The 20,157-nt window shown below is 35.5% G+C and overlaps 1 protein-coding gene across 4 annotated transcripts in view; it reads left to right on the top strand.

Annotated features, from left to right (window-relative positions):
• The window catches only part of LOC108968481 (wiskott-Aldrich syndrome protein family member 3), a 99,174-nt gene extending 79,368 nt beyond the window's left edge, over positions 1 to 19,806 (top strand). For 3 of the 4 annotated variants that reach the window (XM_018932539.1, XM_018932540.1, XM_018932541.1), the window contains 3 exons: positions 5,730 to 6,427; positions 19,207 to 19,426; positions 19,483 to 19,661. In XM_018932539.1, the coding sequence (XP_018788084.1) occupies positions 5,730 to 6,427; positions 19,207 to 19,426; positions 19,483 to 19,661 (1,097 nt within the window). Of the gene's footprint in view, positions 1 to 5,729; positions 6,428 to 19,206; positions 19,427 to 19,482 lie in introns of all 4 variants that reach the window. The other variant, XM_018932542.1, reaches the window with a different exon arrangement.
• Positions 19,807 to 20,157: the final 351 nt, after the last annotated feature.

Raw genomic sequence — 20,157 nt, 5'->3', positions numbered from 1 at the left:
CGTTTATTCTATTTTTATTGTTTATAGTGTTGATTTGAACTGGGTACATAAGAAGTTTATTTTACGGTAGTAAATCCCAAAGGGAACGATGTTAAAAACTGGTGGATAGCATGCAGGGAAGTGAGCAATCTTATTATATTTTTTTTTTATAATTTTTACAAATTCTTATACCTCTCTTAAACTTTGTTATTGATTGTGCTATTTACCAAGTAGTTCAATAAGTTTTGTCGTTTTATAAGAAAAACACAATTTTATGATTCAAAATACRCTTTATTATTCAGTATAATCCCCTTAAAATTAATACTCTTGCCCTCCAATCTGTGGATCCCATCCCTGAAGTGAAAATCCGGAAGATCTGCAAAATACACTTCAGCAGGCGACCTCTTCATTTGATGAAAAACGCCACGCATAAATTTTTTGAGTTCTGGAAACAAATGGAAGTCGCTGGGAGCAAATTCTGGTTAATTCGGTCAATGCTCCAACAATTCGAACTATAATTCATTGATTTTAGCCATTCTCGAAATGCTCTTATGACATGGTGCATTGTCATTGTCGTGATGAAAATTAATTTTTTTATTCTACAAACCGGTTTTTTTTTCAAGAAATTTTGCTTCAACTTTTCCAAAAGTTTGCAGTAATGTTCAGAATTAATTGTTTTACCAGTTTGCAAGTAATCCACAATCAAGTTCACATCACTTTTTAGCCTCTTGTTTTGATTCAGAATCATGGTAATAGACCCAAGTCTCATCCATAGTGATGAATTGATGCACAAAATCCTTTTATTTTTTAAAACGCTCCAAATGTTGCTGAGAAAGTCGAATTCGAATGTGTTTTTGTTACATTGCTAGCGATTGCGGCACCCATTGTGTCCACAGCTTTCTAAAACCCAAAATTTGACTTGAAATCTGGCGCACACTGCCTAATGGGAATGTGTAGAGCTTCTACTAAATCTCTCTCAGTCAATGGACGATCTTCAAAAACCATATCCTGTATTTTCGCTATGATTTCTGGCCTTGATGCGTTTTTGCACGTCTTTCACATGGATCGTCTTCTAGGCTTGTACGACCAGGTTTAAATTCAGCAACCCATCTTTCTATAGTTCTAATTGTAGGTGAACAATCATTATATGCTTTTAACATTCGTTCGTGAATTTCTTTCGGTGCAACACCTTTCAAAAATAAAAATTTTATCACTTCACGATATTAAATTTTCCCCATTTTAAAAAATACTGTGACACGGCAATACTAAATGGCTTGTAGACAATGAATGAATTGACAGATTTAAATGAAACTTCCATACGTTCGTATGAAGAGTGCCTCAACAAAGCAAAAATAAATTTGGGCTAGTAGCAACGACATCGAACGACAAGAGTTATTGAACAACCTGGTATGTGTCCCAGAGGTCATATGGTATATTGATGTTTTCGTCTTTTATTTTAATTATAAAATAATATTTATTGTTTTAGTTATATTAAAGTTAATCAATTTTAAAGTGAAAAGCATATTCCTTTAAATACGTAAGTGATAAGGAATAAATAAAGGTTTTCTATTGATGACCATGTGTGCTATTTTAGTATTCACGGCTGTAGCTATTTTACTGAGGTATAACCAGTGGTATTTTTTTAGATAAGTGATTTCAAAGAAGAAATTTAATGTTATGACCAATAATTAATATTAGATGGGCAATTGACCGCCGCGGTTGGCTCGAAAAACTTCTACCCGAGAGACTTCATTTTCGGGGCCATATTTCAGCAATAACGAACCGAATATTCTCTTCAAAGACGTCAATGTGTCAGGTTTATCTGTGCAGACAATCCAATGTGGTGAAACCACTCTAATTCTGTCTGATTCTTCTTCTTTAAGTGCAGGAAAAGTATGAAAAAGGTAATGGAGGGGTATGCTATCTCATGTCTAAACTTTTTCGAAATTGAATTTGTGAACCCCACGCTTATTGGTGACTGTTCATTTTCAACAAACGACCAAGCTGAGAGATATACCGATAGGTTCTGTAATTCATTTCCGAGTGAATTAAGCAAATCCACTTTCAATCCGACATTCGGTGTTCTGTCTTTCACTATTTAATTTTCACATTTTTGTTCAAAAAATATTATGTGCCGAATAAATTCACACAATATTCGGTTGTTGACTCAAAATTTATTGTGTGAACTTGGTCCGCGAATACAGGTCAGTAAATGTCAGTGGTAAAACTACGCAGAAAAAAATTTAAAATACTATATTTTCATAATAAAAGGAGTAGTTAGTTATTAAAGGGGAAAACATAAGAACGCAGGGTAAAATGCAATTATTAAACTCTTGTAACATGGTACTACAGAGTATAATAGTTTTGTTCACCTAATGATTGTATGTAATATATCAGCTAACAATAAGTGAGATAGATATAGGGTCATATACTTTATATCTAAATGATCAGGATAGCGAGACGAGTTGAAATCCGAGTGACTATCTGTCTATGCCCTCGCCCATCCGAGCAAGCTGTAACTTGAGTAAAAATAAAGATATCTTGATGAAACTTGGAAAATAACCCGGAAAGCTCCCCGTATAACGAAACTGTTAAAAACGACTTAAAGTGCGATAAATCAATAACTGAATACAAAAAACACATAAAACTTTAAAATCGAGATGGATCGATGAAAGGGCTTTATCGGAACCGGGATAAAAATTACACTATACGTTGCATCGTCCACTCTTGGGTACAATTGCATATCTCAGGATCCGATTTATTCTTTATTTTATGTCACAGTGCAAAAATTAGTGAATTCGGACTACAACCACGGATACTTCCCCGTTTAAAATTTTACTTGATTCTTTCTAGTGTTGAAATCAAGAAGAAGTTTATATAACTTGATAAAACTTTGTACTAATAATTTCTTTAAAGTATTCCACCTTATGACCAAAAATTGTCCAAATCTAACCAAAACTTTTCAAGCCTCCGAATACCGGAACTGTGGATTCAATTATTCATAGTTGACTTTTGACTGAAATTATCGATTCAATACTTCTGTGACCCCCATATACCTAATATAATGGGTTTCGAACTTTTTTAGTATGTGGCATTTTAATAGATAAAATCGGGTCATTACTGCCTCCAAATTCTATATTCTAGCAAGATGCAAAAGTATATAATGTTCGATTAAACACGTACTTCTTTCGGGTTATTATTCGATTTAAAGAAGCTCATAAAGAGGCAAGAGGCTTTGTGAGGATAGACAACAATAACGTCAATGCGCTAAAGGGATTTTTAAGACTTGTTGTTTGCAAGCAAAAATAAATGATATTTTAATGTTATTGCCAAGAATTTAGCTTAATTATGATCCGTTTAGATCAGTAAGTTTTAGTTGAAGTTTGTCGTCACTGGAGCAACACCACGCAGCAGGATTTCTCCGTAGTGTACCACAAGTTACGTGGTCCCATGTCGTCAACGCACTACTGCAATCTTAGCCTTTGCAGCTGTGCAACCTGCACCTAGTTCGGGCACTGCGCCGCCACGGAGGACTTCCACGGTAAATTGGGGCTTCCAACAGGCAACATGACTCCCATTGCGTTTTGACTCCCCAACCAACTCCACAGTGCGACAACCGCCCCTGCGGGTTCTACAGCTGAACGCACTTACAAGCCACTTCCTCACTCCTAGAATCATTCACGGACACCCGCGACAAAACCGCATCTCACAATTATGAGAGTTGGAACGATATCACCCAAATATAGGTGCACTACTTCTTGGTGAAAACCGTTTGGTACTAGTAGACCTTAACACATTGGCATTCCTGTCTAACAAAGGATCGTAGGGGGATGAAGCTGGCAGAACAGATTGACGATCCGACATTCTGCACAATGAATGACGAAGCCCCCCACAAAGTTATGGGCACCTGTTATAGCTARACCGATATTACCATTGCTAGTGATGGTTTGATAAATAGCACAACCTGGCGACCTATGCTTACTCTCACATCAGATTATCCGCCCATAATTATCTCAATCGAGAAACCTCCCGATTTTGTTTCTGTGGACAACCGCACATTCGTTAACTTTAACAAAGCTAAATAGGTCGGCTTCTCAGAATTTACTGAGAGCTCCATCAACGCTCTGCCCATTCTCACGAACGTATACGTTGGCGAATGTCGATTCCTCAAGGTGATCGCAGTAGGTATTGCTTTCTTCATTCGGGCTGGAAGAATTACGGAAATCCGTCCAAGTGTCCCAGCCGATGTAGACGTTTTAGCTAATGAGCGCGACACTTTACGCCATGCCGATCCCGTGGATCTCCGAATAAGGGGTCTCAATTTGGAGATTCGGCGATTGGTAAAACAGCTCTACTCCTGTCGTGAGATTACTCTCCTCTCCGCAGTACTGAAGACAATTGAGGCCTTGCTACTCCCGACCTTCACTCACCTCCTGACTCTGGCAAACCACCAGCATGGATTCCGATTAGTGCACAGTACCACCACAGCACTTAGCGTCATAAACGCGCAGATAGTTCGTGACCTTAACCAGAAACCACCCAGGGAGAGAACAAGGCTACTGCAGGACATTGAACAAAGGTTACCTCCAGGAAAAAAGAGATGGATCATAAACTACCTGAGCGGTTGTCAATCATCCGTACTGTTTCGAGGAGAAAAATCTAAACTGAGAAGAATAAAACAAGGGAGGGTTCCACGGAGTAATGTCATCTCCCATCTAATGTTTAACTTCTATATCTCGAAGCTCCCACATTCACCAGAAACAGTTTCCATAACCTTATATACATATACAACTGTTAGGTGAACAAAACTATTATACTCTGTAGCTGTTTTCGATGGATTTTAGGTTGAGTGAATTGTCCGCCCAAGGTAATATATCGATATCCAAGTTGTTAAGGAAATCAGTTGTTCGTCGGGAGGTGTGGCAGGGCGTCCCATCATATATTGGGTTGCTGGAGGGTTCAGTGTTGCCAAATATGGTAAAGAAACATGTTGAAGTACATTGATGTACTGCTCACTATTCATCGTTCCCTCAATAAAATAAATGGGTTCAGGACCTTCATCCGATATGCAGCTTCAAATCGTTACACTGGTGGGATGTTTTACCATTTTTTGGATGTAGTTCTAGTTCACAAATTGAGTGGCTTCTGTTACTGCTTCTTGTCGGAATTCGTCAGTTAAGATAATCTTTGTAAGAAGAAAATCATGTTAATTAGCAGGGTAACTTTGAATAGGGAACTTTTTATGGTTCGGTTTCTTCCACTACGCCACTCAATTTATCTCTGATGAGTCAGAAATCACAAAAGCTAACTCCAAGTGAAGTCAACATGATTTCGGATTCAAGTCCCGCTGATTGCAATGGTAAATTTTTTTATATTAATTTATTATTTATATTAATTATGGGCGGATAATCTGATGTGAGAGTAACATGTAGTAAACAGCCCACTTAATGCTTAGGCACTGGAAAAAATTTGCAGTGGGATGAATGAAAGACGAAATAAAATGGAACATGAGTGAAACAAAATTTTAATATTGGTTAAAACTGGTTTATATCTGGCCGCAAAACCTAAAAATGTTGAATATATGAAATTTTATGTATGTAATTTGAAGTAGTGAAGCGTAATCAATAACACACTCAATTTCGAATTTTTGATTACACGTTATTTTGCATTTGAGGTGACGATATATTTATCATGTTTCTAATAGGTTGGCGGGGTGCTGTATATTAATTATATTTATTTTATTTTTTTAGGTGGTGGTGTTTTCGAGTCACGGCAACAGCGCCCAAATTCAATTGATCTTCGTAACATCTCCCATGCTGAACTGTCAAGTGGTGATTATTATAGCTCCCATGCACACACTACTACTTCTAATATTTCGGCCATGGTAACTAGTGCTGTTAATCAAAAAACAGTCTCCGCGGGTGAAAATGAAAATGGTATTKTRTCAATGYATTYAAYGCASCGCGCTGAACATACCTTGCACGCGGAACATGTGTGTGATGATGAAATATTTAGCGAAAATCAAAACTTTTGTGAACAGTCTGGTTTTTTCATTTCTGAGGGAATGGGCACATCAGGAATAAATTCACGGATGAAAACTCGGCCTTCTCAACCTCCACCAGCTCCACCATCAAACGGTAGCAGAAATGGGACGCCTGTATCTTCCAATGCCAATACCCCAACACGTATCCGGAATTTGCCGAATAACAGAGATATATTGCCACCACCACCACCAATCCCCGAAGGTGTTATTAATATAACCCCACCTAGAACACTCTCGGTTGGGAACGGAAATGCTTCAACAGGAATTTCTCTTCAATTGCCGAAGAACAAATCAAGTATTTTATTACACCTAGATAACAACAACTTCACTAATTCAAATCTTGCTAATATGTCACGGACTCCTATTTATCAAGATTTGGCTTTATCACCGCAGGCAGATTACCAGGTTAGTATCCTCAATCATGGTTAATTGATAAAAGAATATTTATACTAAAGGTTCTGATTCAATCCATCGATATTAATTTATTTGGTCCAATATCCAGCAACGCTTTGTTCATTGTCATGAAGCAATTTTTTAATCTTTAGACAAAATTTTCCAATTTAAATATGTTAATGCAAAACGTCTTTAAACTGTATAATACTACATTTGGAAATACATTAATATGGGTTATTTCAAAGTACCAGCGGACATTATACATTTTCGTAGTTTGAAAGAAATAAAATATGTGAAATATTTGGGATGGTTTGCAAAATAATATTAAAGAAAAAATCAAATATTAAACAGCTTTCATTACGCTAATTTTTGGTATCAAATTTTAATATTCAAAAACTTTAAAGCCAATAGAATGATATAATACAAACATACAGCAAAAAAGTGGTCAAAATAGGTTAGTTACTCTTCATTAGGCGGGTAATGCTGATTTTGAGACAGATATGTAGTAACAATACCATAGTGAAGGTATCATGGTATTCTGATTCTACGTTGTTGACTCACATGGCAATGTAGTAAAATCAAATACCACTTTTGTTTCATAGGCATTAAATATTTCAAATAAATTGTAAACAATAAATATGTTGTTGTGTGTTATGAAGAAAGTAATGAAGTTCAATTATTTAAAATACTCTAAAGTGCATCTATTTTCATAGTAAGAAAGCGATTTGGTTAAAGTTTCTCTAAAATCCTCACATAAAATGAGGCATTTCTTGCTTTTTAGGCAAAAAATTTGTGAAAAATTTTATGTTTTTCATTTCATTAATTAATTTATTAAGTCATTTTGACAAAATATTTTGAAGAACTTTTGTGTAAAAGCTTTTAGCAAAGTTTGTAACTTTTTTTAGCTGTGTTTATACAAATACCACAATGAAACATAATAGTATTGTTAACAGCAAAATACTACATCGCTCATATGGTATTTTGGTGGTATTTGGTGACACACATATGGTATTTGTACCATACTTATATGGTATTGTTACTACAAGCCTGTGTCAGGTATAATTGGTTTAAGCTGGGCAGAGAACTTCATAAGCAAGAAAATACTAACAGTTCAGTGTAATAAGTTGATCCAATAAAAATGTAATTATATTTTTTGTTTTGTTGTCTTGCGTCACATGAATACGCCAAGTTTCACATTTTCTCTTCACAACAGCTTGACGAGATTGGTTCTCGTACGAACAGCGCGCAACAACAAGTAATTTTTCATTGCCAATGTTAATAAGAAAAAAGGGTTTAAATTTGCTAAATAATATATTGATAAACTGGTTTCATTTTGGTCTTTCGCTCACCTAAGTATAGAGGCGTGCCAATACAAAAGTGCAAGAAAATAATCTTATACCTACTGTCAAACATGGATAGTAAAACAGCCTGGTTTGAGGGTGCATAGCTGCATATCACGTTGATAATTTGTCGTTTATAACATATAAAAGCATACGTCATATCTATTTCGCAATTGGTTTCCATATAGCTGCAAGCAACTCCAAATAGCATCACAATCACTCGACATATAATATTTCGTCCAAGGACACGTTTATGGACACGAAATAGTTTTTATGGGGAGAAATAAACATTTACTTGAAACATGAAAATTATTATTTTAAATATAGTAGTCTTTATACAATTTAATATCATTTCAAATCGACTTTCCAATATGAAATCCTATTAAACTGAAAAACACATTATAAATCGTAGACGTGCGGGGGGCATACCTCATTACAATGTATAATACTATAGTCAATTCGTTTATTGAATAGAAAAATTTAACAAAACAGAACGAATGGGGCCAAGTTTTGAGGATTTTTCGAGAACTTCTTTTGCACTCTGACTTCAATCTCATAATACGTATTCAGCAACGCCAGGCCGATAAATATACATATCTTGAAGCATGTTCGTCCTTAGCCCCGTTTTCATGTGGCGAAGTGTCGGAAAAGAGCTTCAGAACTCACTTTCGTCACAGAAAGTTTATATAATATGAGAAGAAAATCATGATTTATGGGCTATCGATCTCCATCCCAACCTTCAACGTAGTCAATAACTCGTTATCTTTTGACTTTTGCTTCTGCCCCTTGAGCTTCAAACATCGCCCGACGTTGTCGTTATCAAAAATACCTTTGAATCTACTGTGAGCGTCAAAAATAAGTAAACAGCCATTCTATCAATATTAAAGTGTTTATTACAACGCAGTTTTTAATACAATAGTAAAAAGTTTTGTCATAGAATTCAAGACTTATATTATAAGAGTTTAATTTAGTATTAATAATAAACAAAAGCTACACACAGCCAAAAATAATTCGCTAAAACTAAAAATACTCTCGTTTTTGAGTTCTGTAAAGTTAAAATCTATACTAAGTTAAACTCTTATAATATAGGCCTTCTGCGCCCCTTGCAGGTCACTGCCATGATGTTATCGTATCTTTCCTTATTTGTTGTATAGCGCTCTTGTTATTGCCGGTTCATTTCTTTAGCTCCCACAGCTTTTTCCTTTCATATGCTAGAAGGTCGATTGGAGCACTAATATTGCGTCGCCTGATCCTGTTCTGTAGGCTGCTGCGACTCTGAGGGCTGTGGTGCGGTATACTTTGGCCACTGCCTTACGTCCTTTTTCCTTTTTAAACGCATCTGCCCAGCTTTCGGCTCCGTTTCGGAGCTTTCTCTTTTCTTGGCGGGGGCCTTCTATTTTAGCAATTAATCGGCTCAGTTGAGAAGTGATCTCCACTGCCGTACCTGCGGCAAATCCAGTGTACGCAGAAGGTTAGTCTGGGGTCCAGTCTTACGCGTAGATAGTTTACTGCTTTTTGTGTCCTAAGGATATCCGTAGTCGTGCGCATGCTTATCTCGAGGAGGTTGTGTGTGTCGAGCCATGCTTGCGTCCGTATCATAACCTAGTTCAGCTTTCTTTGCGCAATGTCGTCTGCATAGGCAATTAGATACAACTCATCTGGCATTTCTAGTTTTAATATTTCCTCTCTAGTTTCGTACAACAGTTTCCTTTTACTGAGGTAGCTCCGCACCCCAGCCCTGAGGTAGTCGGGTATCTTGAAGCTTTTCTCGAGGGCGTCGATCATATCTACCCATCTAGCGCTGTTGAAGGTGTTTCGGACGCCTAGAGTCGCCAGTAACACTATTCTTTTGTATTTATGCTATCTGCGCTGCGCGGCTTCTACGCTTTCTATGGCCCATTTTATAGCTCCTATGATTGATCTTCCGGGTCTAAAGCCGTGTTGTCTAGGGGSCAGTCCTCCAGCTTCGTTGATAGCCGCTTCGAGTCTGGGTTTATGTAGGCTTTTGTACAGCTTTGCCGTTATGTCCAAAATTGCTGTTTATTTATTTGGTTTTCAAAGCATATATTTTTTCTGGAAGCAGAAAAGCGCGTCTTAAAATCTTCGCCGATTTATCCAACAGACGAATGTACACTGACACCCTGTAGTATTATTCGCAAGTTCTCGCGTTTTATTTGTCTGCCGCAGATTCTTGGTTTTTCTTCGTAAATTTTCAGTTTTGCAGCCATTGTTTTCGTGAGTATATAAATGGATCCAAAATATTCCTCAGCTTCTTGTTTTCGATTTCGGAACATTACAAACAGCGTATCTATCTTATTTGATGCTTATTCAAGAATCATGCTGAGTGAATGAATCAGATAGAAATAAAAAAAATCCCAATGATAAATTGAAATTTGCACCTGGCTGCGATGAATATGGTTGCTTTCCCGTTGTTTTCTTATTTTTCCAGTAACTAATTTTTTTTTTTAATCTTAAAATTGTGAGAATTTTTGAATAAATAGCGACTACTAAATCTAAAAATTTAATTAAAAGCATGCCCCGACGTCGTACTGATAACGACGTACTATCTGTACGTGCGAAGAGACAGCGCAATGCACGTACTATTGAAACAGAAAGTCAGCGGGAGGCGCGCCTGATGCAAAATAGGGTTAGTAACCATGCGCGCCGGTTTGAAGCCAGCCAACATTTGTGGCGTGAAAAAAAGCTTTCGGGTATGCGCTACGATGCTGCGATTGAATATGYAAATGACCAATATATTTCAATTGGAAATATKTCAATTGTTTGTAGTTTTTGTTCTGCCAAAAGATATCCAGGTGAATCAGTTGGCATGTGCTGCCTTGGTGGAAAAGTCTATTTAGAAGAAATCCCTCCTCCACCCGAACCACTAAAGTCCTTATTAACAGGTAATCATCCRAAATCGACTCATTTTTTGCAAAATATACGGAACTACAACAATGCATTCCAATTTACTTCATTTCGGAGTAATCAAATTGTCGAGCGTGKTTACATGCCTACGTTTAAGATACAAGGGCAAGTTTACCACTTAGCAGRTAGTTTGTTTCCGGAATTAGACCAAGGGCATCAATTCCTTCAGATTTATTTTATTTCAGACTCTGAAGCACAAGCGTCCGTAAGATGTAGTAGAGCAGCGCAAGTAGTTGATAAAGGAATTGTAAGGGTTTTGCAAGACATGTTGCATGAACATAACGCGAATATTTCGTCATTTAAAACTGCATTAGAAAGKGTTCCACCAAATACTCCAGATTTCCAAGTAATTATTCATGCAAATAAAGTRYCTGTCGGAAGTCATCCTGGTCGATACAATGCACCATGTACCAGTGAAGTTGCGGTCATGATAACTGGTCAAGAATTTAATAAAAGGGAYATAATTTTAAAACGTCGGTGCAACAATTTAGTTCGAATTTCTGAACTTCATCKTAGTTATGATAGTCTCCAATACCTACTAATACTTTGTCGCGGTAAAAACGGTTACTACACAAATATTCCACAAATTGATCCTAATTCGAAAGAGCCTATCTYAAAAACAGTGTCCTGCATGAGCTTTTATTGCTACCGTTTAATGGTAAAGGAAAATTTGTTCAACTCGACTCATAAGTATGGAATGTTAATGAATCAGTACATATTTGCTCAATACGCTAAAATTGAGACAGAGCGTCTGGCGTATTTACGAAATAACCAAAAACAGTTACGTGCAGAGAACTATATTCATTTGAAGGATGCTTTAAAATCAAATGAAGAACCAAATCAAATTGGTTAATTAGTTATTCTCCCTGCAACATTCACAGGTGGCCCTAGATGTCTTCATGAAAAAACGCATGATTCTATGACTTATGTAAGGAATTATGGGAAGCCTGATTTGTTCATAACAATTACATGCAACCCTAACTGGGAAGAAATTAAAACCAATTTAAATTCAAACGCAGTTGTTCAACAGCGCTATGATATTATCAATAGAGTTTTTAACTTAAAAATTAAAAAGCTGTTAAAATTAATTAACAAAGCTCATATATTTGGCCCGCCTCAGTGCCATATGTATACTGTGGAATGGCAAAAGCGTGGACTTCCACATGTGCATCTATTGCTTTGGTTAAAAAATAAGATAACAGCAAATCAACTTGATAGTGTTGTTTCCGCCGAATTACCGAATAAGCAATGCGATCCAATTTTACACGATTTGGTAGTGAAGCACATGATACATGGACCATGCGGTKMTTTAAACCCTAACGCTCCATGTATGAAAGAGAACCGCTGTATAAAAAAATATCCAAAAGCTTTTCAAGATACCACATCCTGTGGGGATGATGGATATCCAAAATATTGCCGTTTATCCCCAGCAGATGGAAGTCAAACAGCATCATTGCGCAACTACACTGTTGATAATAGCTGGTTGGAACCATATAACCCTGTGTTATTAAAAGCTTTTAATGCCCATATCAATGTYGAGCTCTGCAGTTCTATAAAATCTATTAAATACGTATGTAAATACATAAATAAGGGTAGCGACCAAGCAACTTTTACAATAAATTCGAAAGATGAAATTCAAGAATTTCAGTCTGGAAGATACATATGCACRTCGGAAGCTCTGTGGAGAATTTTCTCTTTTGATATCCATGATCGCTATCCTACTATTACTCATCTATCAGTTCATTTAGAAAACGGCCAAAGGATATATTTCAATAGATACGACTTTAACAATGCACTGTGCAACTGTGCAAATGATGATTTCGCCAAAACTATAACCTACGACAAAGTTCCTGCTTATTACACGTGGAATGGATCTACAAAAAAATTCCAACGTAGGAAAATAGGCCCTCCTGTTGAGGGTTACGAAAACTTAAAAAAAGGAGACGCCTTGGGAAGAGTTTATGTTTTTCATCGCAATAATAGTGAATGCTTTTACCTAAGGATGCTTTTACATAAAGTCGAAGGCCCAACTTCTTTCCAATTTTTGAAAACTGTTCAAGGTAGGGCTTTTAGTTCCTATCAAGCAGCCTGCAAAGCTTTGGGTTTGTTGGAAGATGATTCACTTTGGGAACAAACGCTACTGGAAGCAGAAATTAGTGCTTCGTCTGTTTCGAYGCGATATTTATTTGCTATAATTTTGTCTTTTTGTCAAGTTTCGGATTCTGTTGAACTTTAGAATAAATTTAAAGAAAATATGTCAGAAGACATATTTCAAAGAAAAAAATGCAATCAATTAATTTTTGATGAGGCTTTGTGTGACCTTAACAAAATTTTAATTTCTCTTTGCGGTAAAACAGTTAYCGATTTTTCCCTTGCACTGATAACTGACGTTAACACTGTCAATAATAGACTATACGAGAGAGAAAAATCATATGATSAACATCAACTACTTGAAATTGTTAGACGTAATGAAGATAAGCTTATTTCAGAGCAAAAAAGTATATATAATTTAGTTTTGAGTTCTGCTTTTAATTGTGAGGGTAAAATATTCTTTCTTGATGCTCCTGGTGGTACTGGGAAAACCTTTCTTATTAATTTACTATTGGCAAAAGTTCGGCCTTTAGGGAAAATCGCGTTAGCTGTTGCATCCACAGGCATAGCAGCAACTATGCTCGATGGAGTAAGAACTGCTCATTCAATGTTTAAAATTCCACTTAATCTAACTGAGGAAATAAGCAAAATTTGCAACATTGGGTTAGTTCGTAAACGCAGTAACTTGGTTGCACTGCATATTTGCAGGGGCAACGCGTTCGTCAAAAAAACCTGCGGCAATACTGCTCTTCGTCAAAAGTTGTTTAATGCATGCAGTTGGCAGCACTTCGGCAAATTGTCGCAGCCATTGCAGTAATTTTTTTGAAACTGTGTAGAACCAAAGGCGTTATGGAAGAGTGAGTAAAATGATTTCTAATTCAACAGATGTCTTTAATTATTAATATGATTATATAATAATAGGCCTTATTTACATTTAGATCCCACGAATTTCCAGCAAATTATATAAAAATTTTAATACGAACAAGGCTGGACATGGAGTCAGAGTTCCAGGGAGGAAAAAAAAAAAAAAGGAAAAAAATCATTCCTGTGAGGGAGAATTCTTGAAATAATTAAAGAAAAAGTTCCAGAATTTAATTTATCACTGGATCAGATTTCCCGTAAATTTTTGAATCTCTTCTGCGCGTATAAAAGAATTAAAAAGCGAAATAGCTTAACATGGCGTGCTGTAAGTGTTTGGGAGTTTTTTTTGAAGAATTTGACGATGTGTATGGGACCAGACATTCCATTAGTACGCATCCTGAGAATTTGCATTCGTCTTTGTTACTGCCAGTGCCAATGAGTCTCTGGAATTCCTTAAGGGAGAAGCTAAAAATGAAAAGGAAAGGCACGATCAGATTACAGAGCTAGAACGGGAAAAGATGGAAATATAGCGCGAGAGAATACAAACTATGACTAGCCTTAGAGATATGCTTCAAAAGTTTTTAGACAGATAAGATGATAGTATTTAGTCTTAAATATGGATATGGCTGTAAAACAGAGTAATTAGAGTTTTTTTTTTATTTTTACTTACGAATAATTTTAAGTTGTTAATTAGTACACAAATAAAACACAATGGATTCCACTCATAAGTATTTTACTTATATTTATTTAAGAACAAAACAACGTTGTCAAATTTAAACCGTCATTTTCTTGAGGTGCCAGTGAAATACTGAAGTGATTTTYATTTTCTTCATTTATGACGTTATTATTTTCGGGTAATCCAACAAGATATTCCGAAGGGTTTCCTCTATTTATAATAAAGTTGTGCAATATTGTACAGGCAAATATTACCATTGATGCTTTTTTGACTGATAAAAACACGAGTTGAGCTTAAGCAGTAATTAAAGTTTCTTTCTTCCGATCTTAAATGCCTGTTTTCTCTGGAAGGTGTGAGCAGGAATTTTGATAAAGGATAGGCAGAATGTCCTAAAATGACTGCATTTTAAGCAAGTTCCACTTCACCGGAAATAATTCCTTTATAAATAGGGCTAGTTTTCCATACATGAGCTTCATGGCAACTGCCTGGACATCCAATAAATACATCCAGAAAGCGAAATTTACTGTCACATATGACCTAAACATAAGAGTTAGCAGAAATTTTGTGTTGATAAAACTGAAGCTTAAATACACAAACCTGCAAAATAATTRTATGATTTCCTTTTCGGTTGYAGTAACYAATCGCATCATTTTTTGGAAGCGAGATGTTGAAATGCKTCCCATCTACACATCCCACAACAAATTTAAAAGGATTGCATCGGCTCCTTTCGAAATGTTCCATTACTTGCCTTTGTTTAACAGCAGAAGAAACCATATTGTTTCATTTTTTTTAATGAAGAAACCATTTTAATAACATTAAAAGATATTTTATACGTGGTTCCCTTGCATACATATCAAATTCAACAACTAGAAGTTAAGCTTGCCATAAAAGTTGATCGCGCCATCCGAAAATGCGATTGAAATACATCCTCTGGATAGTTTTTTATTATATTCAGGTAATTGCTCACTTTTGGTACGGACCGCCTTTTCTTTTTTAAATCACTTTTTAGTAAAAGATTTCTTCTCTTTACTATTTTTAATCCTTTTTTTATTGTAATTCAATAAAATATTCTCACTCTGAGTTTCCTGGTTATCATTAGTTACGTTAATTAAAAATTCCATTTCTCTGGCGTTCGTAAATGCAAAAAAATTCTTCGCAGCACAATCGCAATGGCAAGGCAGAAGAATCAGATGATTGTGCAGTAGCAACCACAGCCGGCAAGAATGCAGCAGGGTTGCACAAAATTACTTCGTTTACGAACTAACCTATTTCTAAACAAAGCAGTAGTGTTAAGGTTATGCAAGACTTCTCGCTTATAGTTTGGGATGATGCTACAATGGCACACAAATCAGGAGTAGAAGCTTTAGATAAAACATTGCAAGACCTACGCAACAAATTTCACCTATGGGTGGATGCACAGTACTATTTTCTGCAGACTTTCGTCAAATTTTGCCCGTGGTTCCTTGGGGAACAAGGGCAGATGAGGTAAATGCGTGCTTGAAAAGATGAAAGTTGTGGAAACATATCTATAATGTCCAATTAAAAAAGAACATGAGGCTGACCCCAGGTCTAGAAAATGAAATTTTCGGTAAGACACTACTGCAAATTGGTCATGGGCAAATGACAGACAAAAACTGTAAAGTAGACATAAATCAAASTCTTTGTGTACCTGTTAAAAACCTTGAAGAACTTATAGAARRGGTCTATCCAGATATTTCAAATGTAARTGGGAAAACATTGGATTGGTTTAAGGAGAGAGCTATTTKAACTCCAACAAATGACGAATGTTATGTAATTAATGACATGGTTCAATGCAAATTTGACGCCCCTAATAAGACTTACTATTCAGTCGGCACAGTTGTCGATTCTGAGCAAATAGTTCATTTTCCRACCGAATTTCTTAATTCATTAAATCCGTCTGGCGCACCTCCGCACAAACTTAATCTTAAACTAGGCTCACCAGTTATTTTGTTAAGAAACCTAAATCCTCCAAAACTTTGTAACGGCACCCGCGTGGTCATAGTATCTTTCAAAAGTTATTTAATAGAGTGTAAGATTGTAACTGGATGTGGCGCTGGAGATATTTTATTAATACTCGGAATACCTATTATTCCGACAGACTTGCCTTTTCAGTTCAAACGTTCATATTTCCTTTAAAACTTTGTTCGTTGGACTGGACCTAAGTATCAATTGTTTCTCTCATGGTCAGCTTTACGTAGCTTTGTCGCGAGTCACTAATAAAAATAATCTTTTTTATTTTATCTCCTGAGAAAAAAAGTCTAAAAATATAACTATTCCGTTAAAATGCTTTGCTGGAATCAGTTGTAAATGTTAAAGATTAAGTTGAACTAAAGAACAGTCTTAAAGATTTAAGTTTATTTTTTATTTTATTAATATTTTTTTTATTTTGCATATTATGACGGGCGTGGCGAAGCCTCGCGCAACCATTGCCAGCCAGTACTTATATAAATTGTCAAGATGACGTGACTAGTTCAAAACCGTCTGAGTGTCTGTCCGTCCGTCTATCTGTCCGTGCAAGCTCTAACTTGATTAAAAAATAAGATGTCTATATGAAACTTTGTACACATGTTGCTTACCACCATAAGAAGTTCAGTATTGGAGGTGGGCGTAATCAGATCGGCATTGCGCTATTGGTAGAAAACTAATAAATAACTATAACTAATTGAGATACAAAGCTAGTTTGGTTCAACGAATAGCATTAATGAGGGGCACATCTGGAATAAAATTCATTAAACGTGGGCGTGACCCAGGCCCCTAATAGATTTAATATACAGAGTGGGCGCTAATAACTGTGGTACTTGTTTGAAGCTTCCCTAGGCAGATCCAAGTAAGTTTTAACATTTTCGAATACGCATTCCTATGATTATTTTATGAATATATGCAACGTAATTTGATGTTTCATCAATTGATATTTCGTTTTTTTGAGCGATGCAATCAAAAAGAGAATTGGTGAGAAGTTACAAGAAAAGCAACAAGTTGAATTGTTACGATGTTAATCGAAAATTCGTTCAACATACTGTGGCTATATCTAAAAAAATGTTAATGTTGAAATAKAAAAAAAAAACGAGAAGAGAAATAAATGATTTGCTCCTTCGGCGGCACCCAAATAGTGGAATTTTGTTTACCAATGAGAAGTTTTTTGTGTTACGTGCAGGCAAGCCATAACTCACAAAATGACCGAGTTTATGCGACCAATTTGTTTAAGGTTCCAACTCATAAAAGAGCCATTGAAAGGTATTGAAACCGAACCTCTGTTATGCTGTGTGAAGCCATATCTGCAAAATTAAAACTTCCTCTCCTTTTCATTGACAAGGCGTACAAATGAATGTAAAATGTAGGGTAATCTGGTCTGTTTTTTTTACATTTTTTTCATAGAATTTTTTTCGGAATTTTTTGATGACATCTGTCAGAGAACTGGCTGGGTGAATGAGATGCATTTTTTCACTGGCGCACACAATTTCTCATATTTGAACATCTAAAACACAAAAACCCAGTTTATTCTTAAAAAGTACGAGAATGGTTATCGTCCCTACTAGAATCATGAAAAAATAATAAAGAAATAAACTTTTTTATTTAATTAATTTGTCTCAATGTTTTTTTACGTAATTTTTGCCATAACCTTGTCAATAAATTATAAAAAATATAGGGACGATAGCCAGGCGTTTTGTGAACATTAAAAAAAAATTAAGAATGTTGAGTAGTTCGACCGGAATCATGTCCGCCATTTTAAAAAAGTGTGTTTTGAGAAAAACGCGTTTAAAGTTTGAGGTGTGTACTCCGAGCGCTTCGAACGTATTATTTTTGGGCCATTTTCGAAACCTTCCATTGGTAATGTGGGTTTCTTCATTAATTCTAAGGGTATAAAGGAACAGAAAATTAAAAAAATATTTCTTTACTGACTTCTTAAGCATCGTTTGCACTGAATTTGGGACGAGAAATGTAACGAGAAAAGAAATGGAATGGAATTTGGAAAGAGAAATGAAGTCAAACGATTTAAATTAAAACATATACTTAAACTAATAAATAAGACAAGTCAACGTTATGAAAATTTGTGAAGTTGAGCGCTTACTCCGGGACCTACAAGGAGCTTTTCCACCTTTAGGTGAAATCGCGTATCTCCAGACCTGTTCGCCTAATTTCAACAAAACTCGATAGGTAACAATGCAAAAACGGGCGAATTCATACTACAACCACGCCTACCTCCCATTATTTACCATTTTAAATTCAATCTGATTCTTTCACTTCCATTATAAAAATCAAGCAACAATTAATATATCGGGTTAAAATTTTGCACCAATAGTACTTTAAAGGCAGTCCAATTTCTGGTCTAAATATTATCAAAATCGAACATAACTGTTAAAAAAAATGTTGAAATGTTTGTATAAAAAGAAGAATGCCGCGCAGGCCACCAATGAAATTTGTAAAGTTTACGGAGACGGTGATGTATCAGTTTGTGTAGCACAACAGTGGTTCGCGTGCTTCCGTTCTGGATATTTCGATGTGAAAGATGCAAAAGGTCATTATAAATATAAAAACACAAATTGAACTTTGAATAGAAAAAACGACTTTTTCGATATATCACTACCATAATTGAAATTCGAATACAATCATTCCTGATAGTGCTACGTCTGTTTGTCGTTATTTCTATAGACTTGGACTATCCTACATACCTTTGTATGTTCACTATTTTTAATATTTTTTGTTGAGCAGTAATATTATTGATTCTTCACGCGATCTAAGGTATTTTAGTATTTTTTTTTTTTGGAAATTTTGTATGTGAATTCGTATGTATTTATCAAAACATATTAAATATTGTTATTCATTATACTTTTATATAGTACAGTTTCCATTGTTAATATATTATTTGTATTTTCCAGCATTCTAAACAAAAGTTGGCTAATGTTGCACCACCGCCCCCTCCACCGCCACCACCACTATCACAAAGTGAATATATATCTCAAGGCTCTATAGTGGACTTAACTTCTACTATAAATGGGGGCGTTATTGAAAGAATTCCTGAAGAAACAATTGACAAAAAAAATCACTTGCCCCCATCCTATGATTCCCGGACAGATCTTATGAAAGCGATTCGGGATGGTAAAATGCATATATATTTAGATATTTCTTATTATTAATTGATATTTTGGGTTTAGGCATAACTCTTAGAAAAGTTGAGAAGTGTGAACAAAAGGAAATCGAAAGGAACACGGCCTTACATGATGTAGCTTCTATTTTGGCTAGACGGGTTGCCATTGAACTTTCCGAATCGGAGGAATCAGATTCTGATGATGATAGTGAAGGATGGATGGAATCAACTGAAAACTCAGCATAATTTTTTATATTATATTTATTCGTGTAACAGAATATTACAAAGACAATTAAATTTGTGAGTAAGCTATGTGCTCCATTCAGTAATTATTCGTATATGTAATTTCTATTTTAAAACATTTTCATTAAATTATACATCATAAATTATATGGAAAATCTTTTAATAAAGTTTCAATTAGTTAGTATTAGTATTAATTAGTAAATATTATCACGCATTTAACCTACGTAAGTATATTTTATTAAAATTATAGGTAGCCATAATAATATCGGTATATGTACATATATGTAGCAAGTTGTTATAATGTCCAAAAAGTTATGAACGGTCTGGACTGTAAACCATACTTGAGTTGTGTTGCAGAGTGAGTAGTCGCTTGCGTTTCACAGTCAATGCTTAATTTCTATAAAATTTTATTATGATATATGGCAACGATATGGGCAACATATGTTTTAAAATGTCATTCATAAAAATATGTTTGAAATATTTAAATTATAACAGACAA

This window comes from Bactrocera latifrons, unplaced genomic scaffold (genome assembly GCF_001853355.1).
Source record: "Bactrocera latifrons isolate USDA-ARS-PBARC rearing strain unplaced genomic scaffold, ASM185335v1 scaffold_218, whole genome shotgun sequence".
In the NCBI taxonomy this organism is placed as follows: domain Eukaryota; kingdom Metazoa; phylum Arthropoda; class Insecta; order Diptera; family Tephritidae; genus Bactrocera; species Bactrocera latifrons.
This window is presented reverse-complemented; position numbering and strand designations above follow the sequence as displayed.